Genomic DNA, 21,606 nt, shown 5'->3' with positions numbered 1-21,606 from the left:
TTAGAGGAATTTTCCAAATCTCGTTAGAACTGAACAAATGCATACCCTGAAGAACATCTATGTTACGCTCATGTATCCCCACTAACTGTATCTTACAATTTACTGTAAAAGAAGATCCATATTTTCCAGTTAACTCTCGAATGTTTATTTCGAGGATGCCATTTTCATTTAAGAAAAATGTCATAAGAATTTTTGGTGCACTTTCCGAAACAGACACTACAGTAATGGTCTCTGATTCATTTGGCGATCTCTCACTGAACCTCTTGATAGACCACAAAAAATACCACCTTTCAACAGGGATTCTGGTATAAGCCGAACAGCTTTCTGGATAAGGTCGGAGTTTTCTTTTCAAAGTTTCCAGTTCATCCGTTGTTGATTGTAGCACATCTTGGGGAAGATTATCAGCACTGTGACCAAGCAAATACAATGCCAAGGATTTGGCATCAGAAATGGATCCATTCCGATGATAATTCCATATGCGGCAATCAACCAACAAGATGTCCACTAAGGGATATTTCCTGACTTCTTCCAGAACTTCATTTCGATTTGCATAAGCTGGAACTGCCGACTGGGAATATTTTTCAAACGCTTGAATTTGGTCAATACATTCGTTTGAAACTCCAACGGAAAGTTGGTATCGAACTGTTATGCTGTCAGGAGAACTGTTACCCCGATAAAGATAACACAGAATATCATCGCAGTCCATATCACCCCTGGGATACAGACGCAAATACCAGTTCGTGTTTCGTAGAGATTCAGCAACGAAAATAGGACTCTCAATATACTCCCCTTTCTGAAGTTTGCACATATTAAAATTTGTAATTCTCCAAACAATTCCAAAGAATTCGTTTTCTCTTGATTTTCTGACCTTAATGTCATTCTCCCAGAGATCTTTCAAATTTTCTTGAACAATGGAAATCGAATCTCTTCTGTACATCGTCGATTTATTCTCTGCGATCGAGCACTAAACGAGGTCGTTTTTCTTTCAATTTTCAAACGAATGAAATGTAGTACTCCGACAAAACAACCGATGCTGAAATAGATAAGACGATATCTGAGTTTTTACGCTTTCGCTTATCTGTGAATGTGGATCTGTAAACACAGATAAATCAATATCTGGTGTGATGATTTATTGTTTTATAACCGAATTTGTAAAAAAAAAAAAAAAAAAAAAAAAAATGTTTTTCTCTTAAAATAGATGTAGAGGTATATACATTTATACGTCTTTGCTTCAAGTCACGTTTAGAATGTTGTTAATAAGCTAAATGTTATTATATGATATGGTATTATGAGTATTTTAAAAGAGATAATAACACAAAATTTTCAAGAATAAATGAATACGAAATTCAAGAATAAATAAATAATGATTAAATTCTATGCATTTTCTGAGTTTAATTTAGTTATATTAACGTCCCGTTTTAAAGCAACACTTGGGCTATTTTGGGACGGACCTCGTCATTTTGAACCTCTGTCAGATGCCGAGGACGACATCTAAGCTGGCATATACCTCTCCACACCACACCAGCGGGAGGACGTTTGGCCCGGACGGGTTTAACGTGCACCAGACCCGCTTATATGACGGTTCTTCGGTGGAATCGTATCTCGAACCTGAAATCCTTCGGTTCCGATACCTTACCACCAGGCCACCGGGGGCCTATGCATTTTCTGAAATAAATCTATGATTTCCGTTTCTCGTTTCATTCACGATTGTTGCATATGGAATAGAAATTGCGATTGTAAAAATGCTGTGTTAATTATTATTTTTTCATCATTTACTTTATTTCTAACTCCTCTGTTGACATATGCTCGAATTTATAAATTCAGTTCTTTACCCTTAAAATAGATGTAGAGGTATATATATATATATATATATATATATATATATATATATATATATACGGCTATGTTGTTTCAAGTCACGTTTTGTTTTTTGTTTTTTTTTTGTTCTCTATGTATAAACTCCTTGTGTGCCAACAAGTATACCACAAGGCTTACAGATGTAAGTCAGTACGCAATTGACAGTAAAATAAATTTCATATATAAGGTCGCAGGCACAAATGCAAAAAAAGAAGGAAGAAAATTAGGGGAAAACAAGTAGATACACAAACAAAAGCAAAAATGAAACAAAATTGCTGACATAGAAACATACAGTAAATGATATAAACAATTGAATAAGCATGATCAAGTAAAATATACAAAATACAAATACAAAAGTATATATGCAAATATATATAGGCAAACACAATAAAGTAAAATTTAAATCATACGGGGAAAAATACTGTTAATATATGTACAAAAGGAAATGAAAGAGGATTTACACTGTACAAAGGCAGATAAATGAGGAGGCCAAGCTATATTGTTCTTTCGAAGGCAGTTCTTGAGTTTTCGTCTTTCCGGAATAAACTTGGGGCATTCAAATATCAAGTGCTTGACATCCTGGACTGCACCACTGTAGCACGAACACCTATCAGTCGGCGACAAATTAAATCGTTTTAAATATGCTTTAAAGTTTCCATGCCCAGTCAGAAACTGGATAAGCTTAAAATTCGACTCAAAGTAGTTGTTAGCCTTTAGGCGTCTCTGTATGGATGGAATAAATTCCTTAGTGAGCTGCGCATTAGTCGATGCTTGATATAAAGTATTCCATTCAGATATAACTTTATCTTTAAAGACATTCCTTAAATAAGATTTCGGAATGCTCATAGGAATGGAATTAGCTAGTTTTGTCGCCTCTTTGGCAAACCAGTCGGCGCGTTCATTGCCATAGATTCCTGTATGACCTCTAACAAAAGAAAAGGAAACTTGCACACCTCTGCCTTGAAGAAAACTCAGGTTGGATTGTGTTTTAACAATTATTTTGTTTAGGGAATCGATGTTATTTAAGGCATGTAAAGATGAAAGGGAGTCGCTGCAAATTAAGAACTTTGATGAAAGGTTTTCATTGTCACAAATCCAAGAAACTGCTTGGGCTATGCAAAGCAATTCAGCCTGAAAAACACTGCATTCATCTCTTATTCTGAATTGATAAGTTTCAGTTTCAATATAATCTTGGAAAACAACTAATGCAACCCAAACCTTATTGTTAATTTTACTACCATCTGTAAAACAGACAACAGGAAAGTTGTCTTCAATATTATTATGATAACTAATTAAATTAAGAGGGAATCTTTCAGAAGGATGGGGAAATTCAGAAATTTGAAGGAAATCATCTAGACTCTTATGTGCCAGGTTCTTCGCTGCGTTCTTGAATTCATTACTATGGTTTATAAAGATGTCAATAGGTGGAAAGCCGGAGATAGAAAATACAGCTTCATAAGATATCGTTCGATACCCAGAAATAACTCGTAACAATATTCTACTTTGAATTTTCCTCAAGAGCTGACAATTTATTTTTTTCTTCAGAGCAGTACCCCAGACTCGAGAACCGTAACAAATAAATGGTACAATACCTTGTTTGTAGATGAGATTTGAGACATTAGATTTGAGGCCAAAACTATTTCTGGCAACTCTACTAAGACTAAACAGAATTTTTTCACATTTATTTGAAAGATGTAAAATATGTTGCTTCCAAGAGAATTTACTGTCAAGGACAATTCCAAGATATTTTAATTCCTTCACATAGCAAAGAGGAATTCCATTAAGGGTGAGGTTACTATTACGAACATGGTTCTGTCTCCTCTCCAAGACCATTACTTTTGACTTGATGGCGTTGAACTCTAATTTATGGTTCTTTGCCCAGTCCGATACAAAATCAAGAGTAATCTGTGCTTGTCAGCTTGTATCGTGAAATGATTTTCCCTGAAAACAAAGAAGCAAGTCATCAGCAAAAGCAATCGTTTCACAAGAAGAGAAAGCTGTGATTTTTTCCAATAAATCATTTATAATAATATTCCAGAGAAAAGGCCCAGAAACAGATCCCTGAGGACACCCTCTTTGTAAAATCCTCTCCTTTGAGGAGTGACCTAAGGACAAGCTTGCAGTTCTATCCTTCAAGAAGCTAGAAATGACGGCAAATAAATTTCCAGGGATGTTTGATCCTTTTAATAGATTCATTATATCAGGCCACCAAGCATTATCAAAAGCGCCTTTTATGTCCAAGAAAACCAGGATTGTATGAAGGTTTCTCTTTTTTCCTTTTAAAACAAATTTATTAAGGTTCAACAAAGCATCTTCAGTGCACTTTTGAGGCATAAAACCAAACTGATTTTTATTGAAATAATTATTCTTGTGCAAACGCCAAGCCAATCTGTTAACAATAAGTCTTTCAAAACATTTACCCAAGGTTGACAGTAAACTGATACACCTTAGGTTGTCTAAATACGGGATGCAGACATCGTTACTTTTGGGAATCAGAATAACTCTAGCTTTCTTCCAACAGCGGGGGGAAGATCTTGAGACGAAGACATGAATTAAAAACTTTTAAGAAAAGATCAGGGTGCATTTCGTGTAATTTCTTGATAACTTCGTTAGGTATAGAGTCCGGACCAGGAGACTTTTTTAATTTCAATTTACTTATAACAGAATCAATTTCGTGGATGGTAAAAGGTGGATCATTCGCTACGTTAGTATTTAAAAGAGCGTCGTGTCGTATTTTCTTATGACAATCATCATCATCATTCTCATTATCCTCAGGAAAAGAATGAGAAAGAACAGCATTTATTGTCTCTTCAAAAGAATTAGTTACGGTTCCACATGGAAGAGCTATTCCACTGAGTTCAACTCTTTTCTAAAACTTCTGTTTTATTCCAAAGGTATAAATTTTTTTCCACACATTAGTTTCATTAATTTCATCTAAAAATGACTTCCATGAGCTTAATTTCGCATCTAAAAGTTTTAAATTATATTTATTCCTTAATTCGTTGTATTTATTCTTATAAATTTCTTTCAAAGTGACATTTTTGCATTTCTGAAATCTCCGTCTTGCAGCATTAACGTGCTTTCTCATGCAATCGATTTCTGTTGTCCACCAGGGAACACTGTGCAATTTTTTCTTTTTAATCGGAATGGACATTTTACAATACTTTTGGATAATGGAAATGAGCTCATCTGTGAGATCATGCAGAGTATCTGGATCTTGGCAGGAATCAATGAGATTACCGATACTTGACAGCAAATATTTCGATTTGTTGTAAAAGAGTTTCCAATTCGCTTTTTTAAGATGGAAAGTGCAATTATCGCCTTCTTTTGATGGAGGATGTGAATCCAATATTACTTCAAACTCAATTGATTTGTGGTCAGATAGAGAATCATAAGTAGGCAAATGCCAACAAGAAACATCTTCCAGTAAATCCGTTCCAACAACAGTTACATCAATGTAACTAGATCCTTGTGATCCACAAAATGTAGGACCGCAATCTTCATTGATGACAAAGAGATTATGCGTACTAATAAATTCGGTAAGTTTTGTTCCTCTAGAGTCGGAAACGGGACTGAACCATGTTTCAGATTTACTATTAGCATCCATAGACCAGACCAGCTTGTTTATGGGAACGTTGGAGAAGAGTTGGTTTATTTTTTGTAAGTCATAATCAATATTTTTGGAGGGTTCGAAGTAGTACGAAACAAATAGATAAGAAATTTTGTTAATATTGAAATGCACTGTCACCATATTATAATCTAGATAATTTACATCCAGAAAAGCTGAAATATTTCTATTTCTGACTATAATAGCTGCTTTAATTAGGTCAGAGTTTTGAATGGAGAAAACTCTATATGACGAAGGAAATCCCGGAAGAGTCCCTTTATATGAATGAGGTTCTTGAACCAACGCGATATCAATATTCCGAGATTCCATATTCAAAATAAGCTGCTGTGTAGCACACTTTGATTTATGCAGGTTGAGCTGAATAACACGCAAATGTGTTTGTGAGAGAAAACTATTCATACTGAGTCTGTGATACAATAAGTTTCTCCATAAATTGATGGCATTTGCAGCAGCTAGAAAAGGGTTTATGGTTCACATCAACTTTTTTATTTGGGGCTTTTGTCTTCTTATTGAACTTTATGCAGTTCACGCAAACCTGCGTAGACAAATTGCATTCACTACTTTTGTGCTCTCCCGCACACTTGAAGCAGCACAAGCCATTTTCACAGTTAGCAGCTTTGTGGTGATAGCCGAGACACTTAAAGCAGCGATTGATAACAAGAAAGTTCTCTATTTTGCAAATGTTCCAGTTGGCTCTAAGGAAATTCATTTTCAGGCACACTTTCCGACATGTTGGATTGACTTCTAAAACCAAATGCCTAGAGTTATCGAATCTTCTCAGAGTAAAGCGAATTTTTGTTTCCTCCCATAATTCTTTTTTCTCTTCCAATTCAGGATTCTGCTCTTTCAAAAGCTGAAGAACCTCCTGATCACCAATTTCATTTGGAAGATTTTTTAAAAGCAGATTTGGATTTCTTCGCTTCGGAGAAGACACATACAGGGTATTAGTATTATTTTTTACAGCATTCAAAAATCTTTCTTTGTCATTTTTTGAGACTTGTTGAACAAGCACGCGGTTGTTGTTGATGGTTCTCATCTTTTTAACTCCTACTTGCAGTTCTATTGGATTTAACTGTGCTTTAAGAATTTTACGCACTTCCTCAGATGTAAAATTGTTATCATTTGAGCAGACAATGACATTGTTGTCCATTGAATGACTCACATTTTCTACTATAGATGGCGCCACGACACTAGCATACGTTGGTTGTTTAACCGACGCCGTAATATCATGATAGATATCATTAGGTTTTATACTAGCAGATCCATTCGAAACTTTTGTAAAATGCAACTTTAACTTACCCAAAGCAGTCCTTGCACCTTCACGCAACTTTTTGCTTGGGTTTCCAACGCAATTTAACACAGTTTCCAACGATTCGAAACATTCCTCAAGAGACCGAAATGACGCGTCAACATAAATGGCCGCCATGTTGGGGATCCCCCTCAAGTCACGTTTAGAATGTTATTAATAAGTTAAATGTTATTATATGATATTATATTATGAGTGTTTTAAAAGAGATAAAAACACAATATTTTCAAGAATAAATTAATAAAGATTGATTTCGATATGTTTTCTTTAAAAAAAAATCAATGATTTTCTTTTCTAGTTTAATTTATGAATTTATCTTCGAGAAAGAAATTGTGATTGTAAAAATTTTGTGTTTATTATTATTTCTTCATTATTTACTTTATTTTTAACTTCCATGTTGACATATATTTGACTGAAAATTTTTTTTTCAATTTTTATATATTTTTCTTCTATTGGCAATGAAATTAAATAATCATATTTATTTAAATTTTGAGTAAACGTTTGACAAATCTCCATATTTCAAACCTCCTCGACTCCGAAAAATATATTTTTCGAATTATAACAGTCTTTTTCTATGTTTGCCAGTCTTCGAATATCCTAACTAAAACACGCTTTCAGCTAGGGGATGAAATTTGGTACATGGCCTTTACACCAAATTTGTAGATTTCTTTCAAAGTTTGATTGTTTTCCTTTTACAAGTATTCTGTTTCTCTGTTTATACGAATGTTGTGAACAATTATGACACTGATCAATTTAGATAAATTAAATTTAGTATTTAAGATACAGATCTTCGTCACCTTTTGAATTAAATCCATCAAACGGTTGACTGCTATCAGTCTATATTTTGACCTACATGTAAACGTGATGATTCAAAAAGGAAACAACTTAAACAAAATGAAATTTTGTATATGATTTTGTCACTAAAATTATAGTTCTTTGTAAAATTTTGGTTTCAATCGATCGAAAAAAATCGATAAAAATAGACATTCGACTTTTTAAATTATAATACGAAGCATAAAATTCTCATGTGTCACGCCTTGATCATGGTCAGTAATTTTTAAGGAATGATGGGATAATATCTTCGGAATGGATTATGTGAAGAAATTTTTGACAGATCACTTCCTCTAATTATATAAAGAAAGAAAAAAAGACAAAATCCATTTCCAGGAAGTCTGTCAGTCTGGCTTTTTAAGTGTACGATGTAAGTATGATGATTACGAAACTAATAAAGCTAGATGGATAAAATTTAATGTAGAGATTTAACGTTGAAGATGTAAATTCTCATAAGAGTCTCATACATGTTAATGCGAGAACTCAAAAAGGTAACTACTTAAATAAATGAATTTATCTTGTGATATATGATCTTGTCGCCAAAATTGTAGTTTTTTGTGAAATTTTGGCTTTAACGGTTACACAGGGTGATTCAAAAGGTCTTGAATAAACTTAAAGATGGTCATATTTACATAAACAAATCACTTTCACAACAGAATATGGATATGCAAAGGCAAAGGGAAGTGAGGAAAAGAAAGTTTAAACGAAACAGATTTAATTTGTAAAAACTGTAATGTGTGATTGGTGTCTGGAAGCACCCGTCTTCAATATTGCCCTAAAAAACAAAACAAATTGATTCGTTAGATTTTAAAATATATACTCACTACATTTGCTTTATCTGTAAGTGTTCAAGCAATGTTTTATTTAATTTTTTAAAAAATGTTTCCAGGGAAGGAAAAACAGAAAAAAGACAAAGCAGAAGGGAATTAAGGAAAAGCAGAAAAAAAAATCAAAGTAAAAGGAAAGGAAATTAAGGAAAAGTAGAAAAAAGACAAAGCAAAAGGAAAGAAAATTAAGGATAAAAAGAAAAAAAAAGGCAAAGAAAAAGGAATGGAAATTAAGAAAAAACAAAAGAAAAAACAGAAGGAAAGGAAATTAAGAGAAAGCCGAAACAATAGACAAAGCAGAAAGAAAGTAAATTAGGGAAAAGCAGAAAAAAAAGAGCAGAAGGAAAGGAAATTAAGGAAAAGCAGAAGAAAAAACATGAATGTCTTGCTTTACATTGGTGTATAGTAGTTACGAAATATTAACTTTTGGAGTGAATTTAATATGCAGGTTGTTGCCGAATTCGACCGACAAATTCAGAGGGGTGATAGCAGACATCAGAAGGATAACGAATCACCATATAACATAGGGTTCCAAACTACGTTTAGTAGGGGAAAATCGCAAAAATATAGGGAGTCCGAGAACTGTTGGAAACTGTAAACATTTAATAAAAAAATAACAAATGATGTTTCAACTATGAATTTTTTTAAATGAAAGCACATTCTTGAAAGAAAATATTTTTGTAGATAACATAAGGATTTGGGAAGGTTGTAAATTTCTGAAAATGAAAAAGTAGTTTAGTACCCATATTTGCAAAAACATTAAAACTTGAAGAAAAATAAAAGCTTGAAAATGTAAGGAATTTTATATTCTATAATTTGATATAAGCGTGTAGCGTGAAAACTGGGTAGTTTTAAAGATATTCAAGAAAAGCTAAAATGAGAACAAGTAAACATCACTGCAACATCGGTAACGATATTTGCAGAGAGTGTTGTCAAATTCGAAAGATAAATTCGGAGCAAGGATAATAGGCATTAAGTAGATGAAAAATTTCCATAAAACATAGGGTCGCAGCTGACATCTATTCAGTGAAAATCACGAAAGCAGACGTCGAAAAGACGAGAAAGGCCCTATGAATGCAAGGATTAAGAACATGGTAATCGAGAAGAAGCCTTCTCATATGTAAATCTTTTACGTGTTCGAGAAAAATAAAAGCAGCGAGCAAGTATTCATTAATGAGTATTGCAGAATTGATGGTCGTTAAACTTCATTTGCAAACAATGTCAGATTCACTAATGCAACTAAAATGTGCTGGTGTTCCATCATGCATTAACCGAATTTTCTGGTCTGTAATTGTAGGTATTCCCTGCAGTAAATCCTGAGGAACGTGCTGAAAGAAAACAAGGTACTTTGTGGCGCTGAGGCATTAGGGCAGAAGATACGATCCCCTACCCAGATGTTAATATCAAACTTGTGTTGTACGTTCGACGAGATAATGATGTGGGGATTTTTGAATGACCAAATATTCGCTTTGTGCGTGTTTAAGACACCTTCTCTCCTAAAGAATGCTTCATCTGAGAATAGAACTCTAGCAAGAAAGTGTGCTTCTTCCTGTATGGCATCAAGTATCCAGAATGCGAACTCCACCCGATTTGCGATTTTCACTAAAAAACGTTACCTACGACCCTATTATTATTTTTTTTGGTAATTTTTCATCGCTTTAATGCCTGCTATCCCCGCTCTAAATTTGTCTTTCGAATTTTACAACATCCTCTGCAAATATCCTTCCGATTTTGCAGCGATATTTTCTATTGCCTATTTTAGTTTTTCTTCAATATCTTTAAAACTCCCCAGTTTTCACACTACATGCTTATATAAAATTATAGAATGTAAAATTCAATACATTTTCAAGCTTTTATTTTTCTTCAAGTTTTAGTATTTTTGCATGTATGGGTTCTGAACTACTTTTTAGTTTTCAGTAATTTACGACCCTCTAAATCATCAAATACGCATGTTACTTACATGAAAAAAAAACTTTTATGAATGTGCTTTCACTTAAAACAATTCATAGTTGAAACATCATTTCTTATTCTTTTATCAATTTTTAAAATTTCCAACAGCTCTCGGACTCCCTATATTTTTGCGATTTTCTCCTACTAACGTCGTTTGGGTTCCCATGTTATATAGTGATTCTTTATCCTCTTGATGCAGCCTACTATACCCTCTCTGAATTTGTCGGTCGAGTTCGGCAACACCCTGTATTTACTAAATCTATCGTGCTATCCTAGGCGAGTGTTTTGGCGATTTATCCCTGCCATGCGGTTGATAGTATCAGAAATTCGAGTTTGGGCATTAGATACGTTTTTTTCTCAATCGATCGAAACAAAGATTTGACAAAAAATTACACTTGTAGTCATAAAATCCCATACCTATTTTGATATATTTAAGGCATTGCGTTTCTGTAGCATCGCATTTACGCGTTTCTAAAAGTACAGACGGTTAACTTGTTGTTGGTTTTGACTCAAAATTTGACACGTACTGCAGTATAGATATTAAATTTTCGAAAAGAATTTTATATATCTAGCTCTCATCTTTTAATTAACTTATATTCGAAAAACTGCACAGATGCACTTCTCCTGAATAGATTTTACTCTAAATTTGATAAATATCTGTAAATTTGAATAGAAATCGGATACCAAACTTCAACTGTCTAGCTCAAAGTACCTTTAAGTTATCTTTGTCGCGGACAAATCTGCAAACATTTTATAATTTTTTTTTCGAATTTAGGGTGACCTAAAACATGAAAATTCGTCAAAATCTCTTGTTCGAAATTTTTTGACGATTACTAAACTTTCTCTATACTACGTATACGAGAAAGTATAAATAACAATAATACTGTAAACTCCATAAAGATTGCGGAAAAAACGCTTTCTATAGGGGAAATTCTATTTTTCAAAGCAGATTTCAAGAAATTATTGCCAAACAAATGCTCTTATCTTTAAATTAAAAAAAAAAAAAACAACAGACTGCCAACGAAGAACTGCTTCCTTTCTGGACTATCTGGAGAGGAAGTTGTAATAGATCGCTTGTGCTTATTAGAATGGTTTTTACCGAATTTTCTCATGTCCGGCGGGATGTGGACATCATGCAAATTACAATGTTTGAATATAAAAACATTAGTGAAACGATTTCATTTATGAAATCAATTTGTATTCACCATAAAAGAAAGTCCTCTTCCTTTTTAACATGTAAGTTTTTTTTTTTTTCTCATATTATTTTATTTGCGAAAGCAATTTTTTTGAATTGCGAATATAACCGTATATTAATTCCCGCTTGCTTGCATTTCAGTTTGCTTTTTTCATTTAGGTAAATTTTATGTTTATACAGGTGTGATTTGTAATAATTTATAATTTCGTAATCATTTACCAATGAATCGCTTTTATTTAGTTGTGCTCCTGTATTCGTAACATTGTTTGCTTTAGAATTTGTATTATATAATATAATATTGATAATATTGAATAATATTTGTAATAATATTGATAATATTGAATTATAAATTATATTAATTACCAAAAAAATATTCAAAAAATTTAAAATGTTAAAATAACATCTAAGAAAAGATAGATAGTAAAAATCTATTAGAGTGGAAGATGAAAATGATTTTATACAAGTAATCTAGAAGAGAAACCAAATTGTAAATGCATTGAAGCTGAACACGGTGTTATAAAGAATAAGAAAAAGAAAACGAACAACAGTAATAATAAAAATATGGCAAACATCTTAAAAATGAGGATTCTCAAACATTTATCAAAGTTAAAACATATTATAAAGTATTATTTATAATTTTCTAAGAAGAAGAAAAATATTTTTTAATTAAGAATCAGAATAGTTAAATCTAGTTAATAATCTAGTAGTTAATCCAGGCATAAACATAATGCTATCAACAAATCAAAGAACTGTGAACATAGGAGGGAAGAGAATTCCTAAACATTTATTAAAATGTAAAACCTAACCTAAATGAAAGGTGAGATCAGAAAAGCATTAATTTATTAACTAAACATTATTAACATTAAAATTATTATCATTAATTTATTTATTTCATTTTTTTTTTTTGCTATCTATTATTTCCAATATCAATATAATCCATTTTTTTTTTTTTCAATTTTTCCACACAGTTCATTTGTAACAATAGAATATTATTGTAAAATATACTTAAAAGCACATTGAAAGTTAATTAAATTCAGACAAAAATTTAAGAGAACTAAATTTGTATCATCGAAAAGCTAATTATTTCGAAAATGTAAAGATGGTAAAATTCATTTTTATGATAAAATATTTTCAGAAATTATTGCGAAAAAAAAAAACCCGCCGAAGTTTAAATGGAATATTTTTATTAAATTACTAATTAAATTTTTTAAAACACGTTCCGAAAGATATATTCTATTTCACCTTAAATATATCTGTACCAAATATTTCATCTTTACATCTAACAAAATGTCTTGAATAATTCTAACAGCCATTTACACATTCTGTTTTATTGTATTAGAAATAATTTGCTCAAATTATTTTTGATATTTATAGGTTTTATTCTATTATTTCCGTGTATTTCTTGTGCTTCTTCATTTTACAAGCGTTTGAAAATGCAGCATATGCATGCAACCACAGTGATATCTCTGTGACATTACTAGACGTTGCAACAGATATGATTGCTAAAGCAAAACTTAACATTCCTGTCTGTAAGTCAATTTATTTTATTCATTATCCTACTTTCAAAAAACATGCCTTTAATAAATCATATACCTTCTTAAATTATTCAGACCTTAAATCATTTTTCATTTTTTGTCAACTGAAAATTTATTTTGTTACAAGTTTATTTTTGTTTACCCTGACTTGCTTCATATTTATATGAAAAGAAATTCTGATTAATTTTCATTCATTTCCTGATGTGCTGAAGTTTTAGAATTTTGTTCATTTATATAGCGCCACTCAATGTACATTATTTTAAAATTGTCACACATTAACTATAAATTACTCGATTAATTAAGTCAAATATAGGTTACATACGAGTGGCGCCATCTGATTGCAACAGAGAGAGAATTTTATTTCAAGATTCCTTGATTTTTATAATAATGCATTAAATTAAAAAGACTCATTTAAAAAAATAATATATGCTGCATATTTGTAAAAGTACATTTTTTAAAAATTTCTTTTTTTATATATATTTAATTTTGTTTAAGTTGGCTTATTTCATATTTATACAAAAAAAAATTTATTAATTTCCACTCATTTCCTCATGTGTTAAAGCTTTGAAATTTTGTGCACTTATGTAGTGCCACTCAAGGTACATTGTTTTAAAATTGTTATACCTTATCTATAAATTAATCGATTAATTAAATCATATATAGATTGCATACGAGTAGTGCCATCTGATTACAAAAGAAAGAAAGAAATTTGTTTCAAAATTCCTTGATTTTCATTAAAATAAATTATAAATTAAAGTTAAAAAAAAACTGTTTAAAATAAAATAAATATTCTGCTGCATATTTAAAAAGTATTTGCAGATAAAAATGTATTTGCGTTTTTAAAAGTATACAGGTGCGTTTTTTCATTAAATTTAGTTTATTTTCAAACTTTGAAGAAGTTATCAGAACCTGTAATCTATGTTAATAAAATCCATAATGTGTGTCAATTATAACAGGTACAAATTTGTCTCCGAGTTTAATACCCAAGCCAGTAGATTGTGAAGAGGTTTTACGCAATGGGCATGCCGAAACTGGTATCTACACCATCTGGCCTCGGAGTAGGGTGTCCGAAGAGAAATCTCTGCAGGTGTATTGCGATATGGACACGGAAGGGGGAGGATGGACGGTAAGGCATATTTTTATTTTATTTTTTAGAATTTTATTGTTTGAGTATCAATGTTATAAAAAATACAACAGCTTGATATAGCATATAACCATATCAAGAAAGATAAATTAATGAACAAACGAGACATCTTAGTAAAAGCGAAATTGAATCAAACACTGCCAAAAGCTATAGAGAATCCATTACATGCATATAAGCTTCAGAGGAAAATTTTTCAACAATTAACTGAATCATGATTGGAAAATGATATAATTTGGGGAAATATTATTCTACTAGATAATATACCTGACATCGCGCAGGACTAAAATTCTTTCTTATATAATATTTTTAAGATAAAATCTACAATAGTAATAAATTTTATAATAGACATAGCCCTTTTCAAGACATATAATATGAAATAAAACAAAAAAAAATTTAAAAAATGTGGTAGAATATTTCAAAATTATAACACAGCCCAGCAAAGGATTTCCTACACGAATTTCAGAATCCTCTGCAATAAATTTCTCAAATATTTATTAACAATTCATAGAAAAAAATGTACAGAAATGAAATTGGTATCATTAAAACGGAAAATTTTTTATTTCATGAGGGCATGTTTTTTTTCGGAATAATTTCTTCCAGAGCTTTTGTAGAAAAAAGATAAAATATTGCTATGGAACTTTTTCCACTTAGTCCGTAAAGTCAACGACAATATCGCTTTGTAGTGTGTGTAGGGTGTAACACACAGTAACCAGGCCTCAACAGCAAATAAGGACTTTTATCAACACGGAGGCACGAATACATAGACGATAAAACACAACCGAGACGTACACAAGAAGCAGCAGCACATTTGGAACAAACAGTAGTCCACAAGTAATTATAGGCAATAAACAATAACTACAGCACATAAAGCGGCCAGAGAGAACACAGCAGGAGGAGGGAATCTATGCAACTATTTTCTACAGTCTCTTCAAACGCCTGCTATTCTCACCTGTCTGTCATTTCCGACACACTACAATAGGACTAGCTACTCCATACACGACTCGATGCTGCCTCTATAAAATAAACTCCAAGCACAGCTCAATTCTCCTATCGCTTGAGCTCCTTTCAACGCGTGCACCTCACTGAACTGATCCATCTAATTCGCCGTTTACTCTCTATGCGAATCTATACTACTAGACGACTCTCCAGCTTGGACTTGCTGGTCTTTTATAGTTTCTGAAGCAGGGCAGAGAAGGTTCTCGAGCAATCAAACATATCACAGCTCCTATTGGTTTTATCGCCAGACTTTTTCAAGATTCCAGTATTGTTTATTTTGCGCCAAAGTTGCCAAATTCGTCACCAAGTCACCAAAACGTCACCAAGTTTGTCGTCATGCCCGGGGTCACTGATCCGGCATCCGATCAGCATCCAATAGAGTTGATAGCGAAACGGTCTTTCCTGTGATGGTGCTAATCGTTACTATGTAGCAACATTACGGATTCGTAATAATATTCGTTAACTTGTTATAGTTTGAAGCCACTGCTGTAATCAAAAATATGTTTTCATTTGTTCGCAAGAGCTTTACTTTTCTTGCCTCCATTTAATCGATTGACTCACACTTATTTTTAAGCATTGTTAAATCTTTACTTTGAAATAAATAAAAAAATATCTGAAAAGATATGCATCGAAAGGAAACAGAAATTTTAAAATATAGTTATATTAGTCAATAGTTATATAGTTATATTAGTATATATATTAATGTATAGTCAAAGTATACATTAATTTCACTACATTTAAAGTATTAAATAATTGAAAAAAAATATGATATAAAAACGAAATTGGCATCTTGAAATGTTAAAGTTATAAATTTTAAGGCGATTTAAATTGGTTTCAAATGGAATAATTTACCTTGAAGTAACTATGCAAGGCAAAATTTCGGTTAATTTCTAATTAAGTGAATATTTAATTAATATTAATTTTGTCATAAAAAGTTGTCAATATTCTAAAGTCCACCCATTATTTTTGAGGAAATGTGAAACTTGCATAAAACTACAATGAATTTTTAAACTTTATATTAGTACATAGTATATAGAGAAAAAAAATTAAAAACTGAAAGAGATTAAAATGCAAATTTTCTAGTTTCTAAATCATCCATTTTTTTTTAACTCGAATTGATCTCCTCTTTATTTAGATCAATAAATTAAGAAGTATACTTTTAAATATTAAATCAATTCAACAAATCAAGTAACAATGATTTCACTATGACTATACCTAAAATGGTGATAAGACCTTGACAAATTTAATAATTTTAATAATTTATAATTAATAGATATTTTGCTTTTTGCAAAGAAAATCCTAAAATAAGTTAAATTTTTATTTATTTATTTCCTTTATATTAATAAATACATTCTCGACTGTCATGTTATGATCTAGAACTGAAAATTTTTTTACATCAAGATATTTATTGATTTTTCGTAGGTCATCCAACGAAGAGGAGATTTTGGTAGAGCCAAAGATTATTTCTTCAAAGACTGGGAAAGTTACAAGAGAGGTTTTGGTGATATTGACAAGGACTTTTGGTTTGGTAAGATTTTTTTAAAACTAGCCGCCTTTGGCGTCCTGTTAGCTCGAGCAGAATATTGAATTTTTATGTTATAAAACGATTAATATAGTATGCAATTTTTTAAAGAATTTTAGTTTATTTGATACTATTTTAAAATATGAATTTAATTCAATCAATTTGAAACAAATTATTGAGGACACAAATTAAAAGTGGTATACTAGGAAATAAAAGCTGAAGGGTAAATCCTATTTCTGCATTAATGTCCAAAAAAGCACATTTTTTTTTATCTTAATTTCAATACTGCCAAAAACACATGATTGAGTTATATAATTAGACATGATTGATGGATAAGTTTGACTTTCATATCATTAAAAGCATCGTAACATTGTAAATCAAGCTTAGAGAATTTATAAAAGTAAAGAAAAAACTGTACTGAAATAAAATCGATATCATTAAAGGGTTAACTTTTTTAGATTCAATATGATGCAAAAATCTTATTGTGAGAAATTTTGGAGCAATTGTCATCTATTTCCATAAATCAAGTCAAGCGACGGTTAGGCCTAAGTTTTATCCTCTATTAAACTTTACGTTTAACGAATATTTCTTGATATTTTTTCATCTTCAAAATGAATGAAGCATTTCACATTGAAAGTAGCATTTATAATATTATAACTGTATTTAATATGCGAGAGTTGAACTAAGTGCGTCTGTTAAAACGCTAAATAAAGCAGTCTGAAACTTTTGTATATCCATATGTATGTATATGACTCGTGTCATTCCAGACTGAGTAATAAGAGCGATTTCTGTGTCACGTGCGTTAGCATTTTATATAAGTAGATTTTGTTTCTGATACAAATCAATATAATAACCTTTTTAAAGCTGTTATCCTTCGTAGTAATAATGCTCATAAGAAACAACGCTATACAATTATAAATCCAAAACGAATAAAATGCTACTTGACTGTCTTGATTTCGCATAATTATTTTATAGTATTTTACATGTAGTGTCTCACTCTTTTAAATTTTATTGCTATTAAAAAGCAAAGAATATAATGATATTTATTATTTTTTCGTCATTGAAATAACTTTTATTTATTATTTTGCCGATAAATATTAAAATTTATGCAATCTTTATTTTTCAGGAAACGATAACATATTTGCCTTGACCAGTCAACGTCTGTACTCTATTCGATTTGATTTGAAGGCAGTCAATGGAGAAACAAGCTATGCTCTGTACGATACCTTTTGGATAGACGATGAAGACCACAAATACACATTGCACATCAAAGATTACACAGGAAATGCAGGTTTGAAAAAGTTTATGTTCAAAGATCGGGAATTCTTTATGTCGATAAGCATTAAAAAATATTTAAAAAATTTTAAAATACAGGATGGTTACAATTAAAGCTCCACTTTGAAATGGTCGTAAAAGGAAAACTACTGGACCAAATGCTATCAAACTTGGTAATAGTTTAAAGGGGGTCATGAAAATTCCTTTCCCGCCAAAAAAAGTTAAAAAACTCATTATCAGAGGGGAAATGGAGTTGTATGCAATATTGTTAAACAAGATAAGACATTAAAATTTGTTTAATCGTTTCTGAAAAGAACTGTTTGTGAGGTTATGCAAAACCGCAATGGTTTGTAATTGACTTACGAAAGGAAGAAGCTAACAATTTCTGCAGATGCGTTTTACAACTCATTTGATTTTGCATATAAAAGTGAGCCTGTTTGGCAGAGTTCCTATTCATACGAATCAATAATGTCTCTAACGATGCAAGACCGTGCTCTCCTGTTTAAATTTTATTATGATTGCGATAGCAATGAACAACGTGATTTGCAAAGGTATCGTTCAGTAAGAGAAATATTTTGAGGGCCAATGAAACAGCAGGGTTTGAGGTAAAATGACAGCAAAGTTTGTTATCTGTTGTACCTGGAAGGGGAAGGAAACCTCCTTTTGTACAAACCTAGGAGATGGTTGCATTAGCAGCGGAGGCAGCAACAATGGAAAACAGACATGTTGCGTACGTATTGTCGTACGTCGAATTGATGTACCGTGAAGTACGATGGGCAAAATTGTCCGTAAAGCGTTACAGTTCTGTCCGTATAAAATCAAACATGTTCAAGAACTTCAACGTAACGATCCCGCTGCAAGAGTATCTTTCGCTTTGGAATTCCTTGCAAGGATGAAAATGGATGAACATTGGCCTTGGAACATTTAGGGGACAGATGATGCCCATTTTTACCTAAATGGCGATGTCAACACCCCTAATTGCAGGATTTGGGCCAAAAAAATCCCTCATGTTATCTACCTAGTTCCATTGCTAAAGTCATCGTTTGGTGTGGTGTGACAGATAGTTTCATAATTGGAGCATTTTTCTTTGAAGAGCAGTCGACAGCTATTGTTACATATTGTGTAACTGCATCTAGCTTAGAGGCGATGTTAAAACGTTTAATGGTAACTGAACTCCAGCAACGGGGCATTTTAGAATCCTCGATTTTTATGCAAGACAGTGTTATCGCACGCTTGTACATGTGTCACACAATTACTTAATATATAACGAATTAATGGATTATAGGCCTACACTTCTCCATTTCTTGGTCAGCCCGGTGACAAGACCTCAACCCCTGTGACTTCCGGCTGTGGAGTTACTCAAAATCTGTCTATGGTGATAATCGAAACAACTTAGCGGAATTGAAAGGTGCGATACACCAACATGTGCGTAACATTCCTCCTGATATGCTAAGAGCTACTGTTGAGAATGCAGTAATGCAATTTAATTTGCTTTTAGAAAATGGTGGCCGTCATACTGAGCATGCTTCGTAACATTTTCAGAAACAATTAAGCACATTTTAAACCGATATCTTCATGTCCTATTTAGTATTAACATTATTTCATACAGCGCCATTTCCCCGTGGTGGTAAGTTTTAGAATTTTTTTTTTCGGCGGAAAAGAATTTTCTATGTCATCCTTTACATTATTACCAAATTTGATAAAATTTGGTATAGTAGTTTTCTTTTTATGACCATTTCAAAATGGAACTTTAGCTATAACCACCCGTGATTCTAGAATTACCCGCTTTAAATAATTAACAACTAAATAATATTATTTACTAACCATTTTAATCACATTTTTACCTTTTAAAAATATTCTGTCATTTATTTCGTTAAAGTTAATTCTTCTTTAACAGCTGAGGTACTCTGCGCATATACTAATTGAATTTAAATCAATTTAATAAATTTTTACTTCCGGCATGGTAGTTGGTTCTTGCTACCATGTGGATATACGAAGAGATGGGGGTCTGGCTCCTCCCATCGATGACGGAACGTACTTCCTTAGGGAAGGGTTGTACTGTGGCCGGTGATGACCCTTAAGACTCAACCACAGTTGCCGCCAGCGTTGCTGTCGCGGTGATACGGTCATTCAGTATTTATTATCCGTGTGTATTTGGGAGGGTCGGAGAGTCAGTGCTATGACTGCACTTTTCTTAATTTTTTTTTATAATCGTTTGTGTAGTTCAGGATGAGTATAATTTTTAAATGTCTATTCACTTTGCAGGAGATTCGATGGCCACCCATCACGACAACGCAAAATTTTCTACAAAAGATGTGGATAATGACAACCAGAAGGACAACAATTGTGCTTTGAAGTTCAAAGGTGGTTGGTGGTATAACTCATGCCACGTTTCAAATCTGAATGGCCTTTACTTGAAGGGACACCATGAAAGTTTTGCCGATGGTGTCAACTGGAAGAGTTGGAAGCACTACAACGAATCACTTGAGTTCACCGAAATGAAGATACGTCCGCGTAATTTTGGAAAAAGTGTTATATCTGAGAACACGCCGAGAGATCTTTGACATAAAACTCCTTTATCGACATGAAATTATTTATCAAACTCTCCCATTTAATGTGAAATCTCTATTTCCATAAATGTCTGCCTTTATAATCTATTTGAATAAATTCATTTTTCTTTGAATTAGAATAACATGTTTCTGTATAGTTGTTCCTTGAAGCTTCATGTCAATCACTTTTTTTGTTCTCCTAACAATGCTCTAAAAAGGCATTTAAAAATAGTTGCTTCTTTAAATAACTTAATATTAAATAAATTAATCGGATTTTATGTTAATATAAAATATAAATCTGGTTTTTAAATTAGATCAAATTTTTAAATGTAGAGTTAAGAAAAATTATATTAAAAATGAAGTGAAATTCAAACTATTAAGAGATAATTTATTCGAATTAAAATGAATTTGAATTTTCTAAAGAATATTAAACATTTTAAAAATCATGCCATTTAAAGATATCGCCCTATGTGTTTAATACTGATTTACAAATATAATCTTTTAATATCTGTTTTCAAGTACATAAAATTTTCTTTTCTGAAAAAGGTAATAAACTTAAAATTTTAAGATCTTGCTATTTTGTTATAATGCATTCAAATAATTATTATAAAAATTAATAAAGAAAAGAGTGAAAATATTCTGCATTCGTATTTTTTGAATTCTTAAATTATATAGAACATTTCATTTCATGTAATTATGAAAAAATTAAATTAAACTCTTCATTATTGCTACCTTAATAGTTCATGGTCATAAAAATTGATTAAAATTTACGTATTTTGTGGTAAGACAACTTACCAAATTTCTTTCGATAATCCTGTTTCATTTTCGATGCGTGAATCATACATACGCATGAATAGATGCGTCGACAAATAGTCGAGCATACTTGGAAATACGAGACTAATCTTTATATATAGTAATAAAACCATATCACTGCTTAAATTGATTAAATCAAATGAAATTGAAAAATAAGTTAAAATGTTCTCTTCGCTTT

At 31.7% G+C, this 21,606-nt stretch overlaps 1 protein-coding gene across 1 annotated transcript; it reads left to right on the top strand.

The window, feature by feature from the left end:
- Positions 1–11,506: 11,506 nt before the first annotated feature.
- LOC129984163 (techylectin-like protein) lies at positions 11,507–20,758 on the top strand. The gene is made up of 6 exons (XM_056093965.1): positions 11,507–11,635; positions 12,969–13,123; positions 14,086–14,255; positions 16,692–16,797; positions 17,918–18,082; positions 20,332–20,758. Coding segments are annotated over exons 1-6 (897 nt in total). The 5' UTR covers positions 11,507–11,633; the 3' UTR covers positions 20,631–20,758.
- Positions 20,759–21,606: the final 848 nt, after the last annotated feature.

The sequence above is a fragment of the Argiope bruennichi genome, chromosome 9 (assembly GCF_947563725.1).
Source record: "Argiope bruennichi chromosome 9, qqArgBrue1.1, whole genome shotgun sequence".
NCBI classification, from domain to species: Eukaryota; Metazoa; Arthropoda; class Arachnida; order Araneae; family Araneidae; genus Argiope; species Argiope bruennichi.
Note: the sequence above shows the minus strand (reverse complement) of the source record. Positions and strands in the feature narration are given on the sequence as shown.

Bases quoted from the DNA above. Each gene is read 5' to 3' on its own strand.
- LOC129984163 (XM_056093965.1), top strand. The intron at 14,256-16,691 runs GTAAGGCATATT...GATTTTTCGTAG, and splicing joins CGGAAGGGGGAGGATGGACG to GTCATCCAACGAAGAGGAGA. The intron at 16,798-17,917 runs GTAAGATTTTTT...TTTATTTTTCAG, and splicing joins TGACAAGGACTTTTGGTTTG to GAAACGATAACATATTTGCC.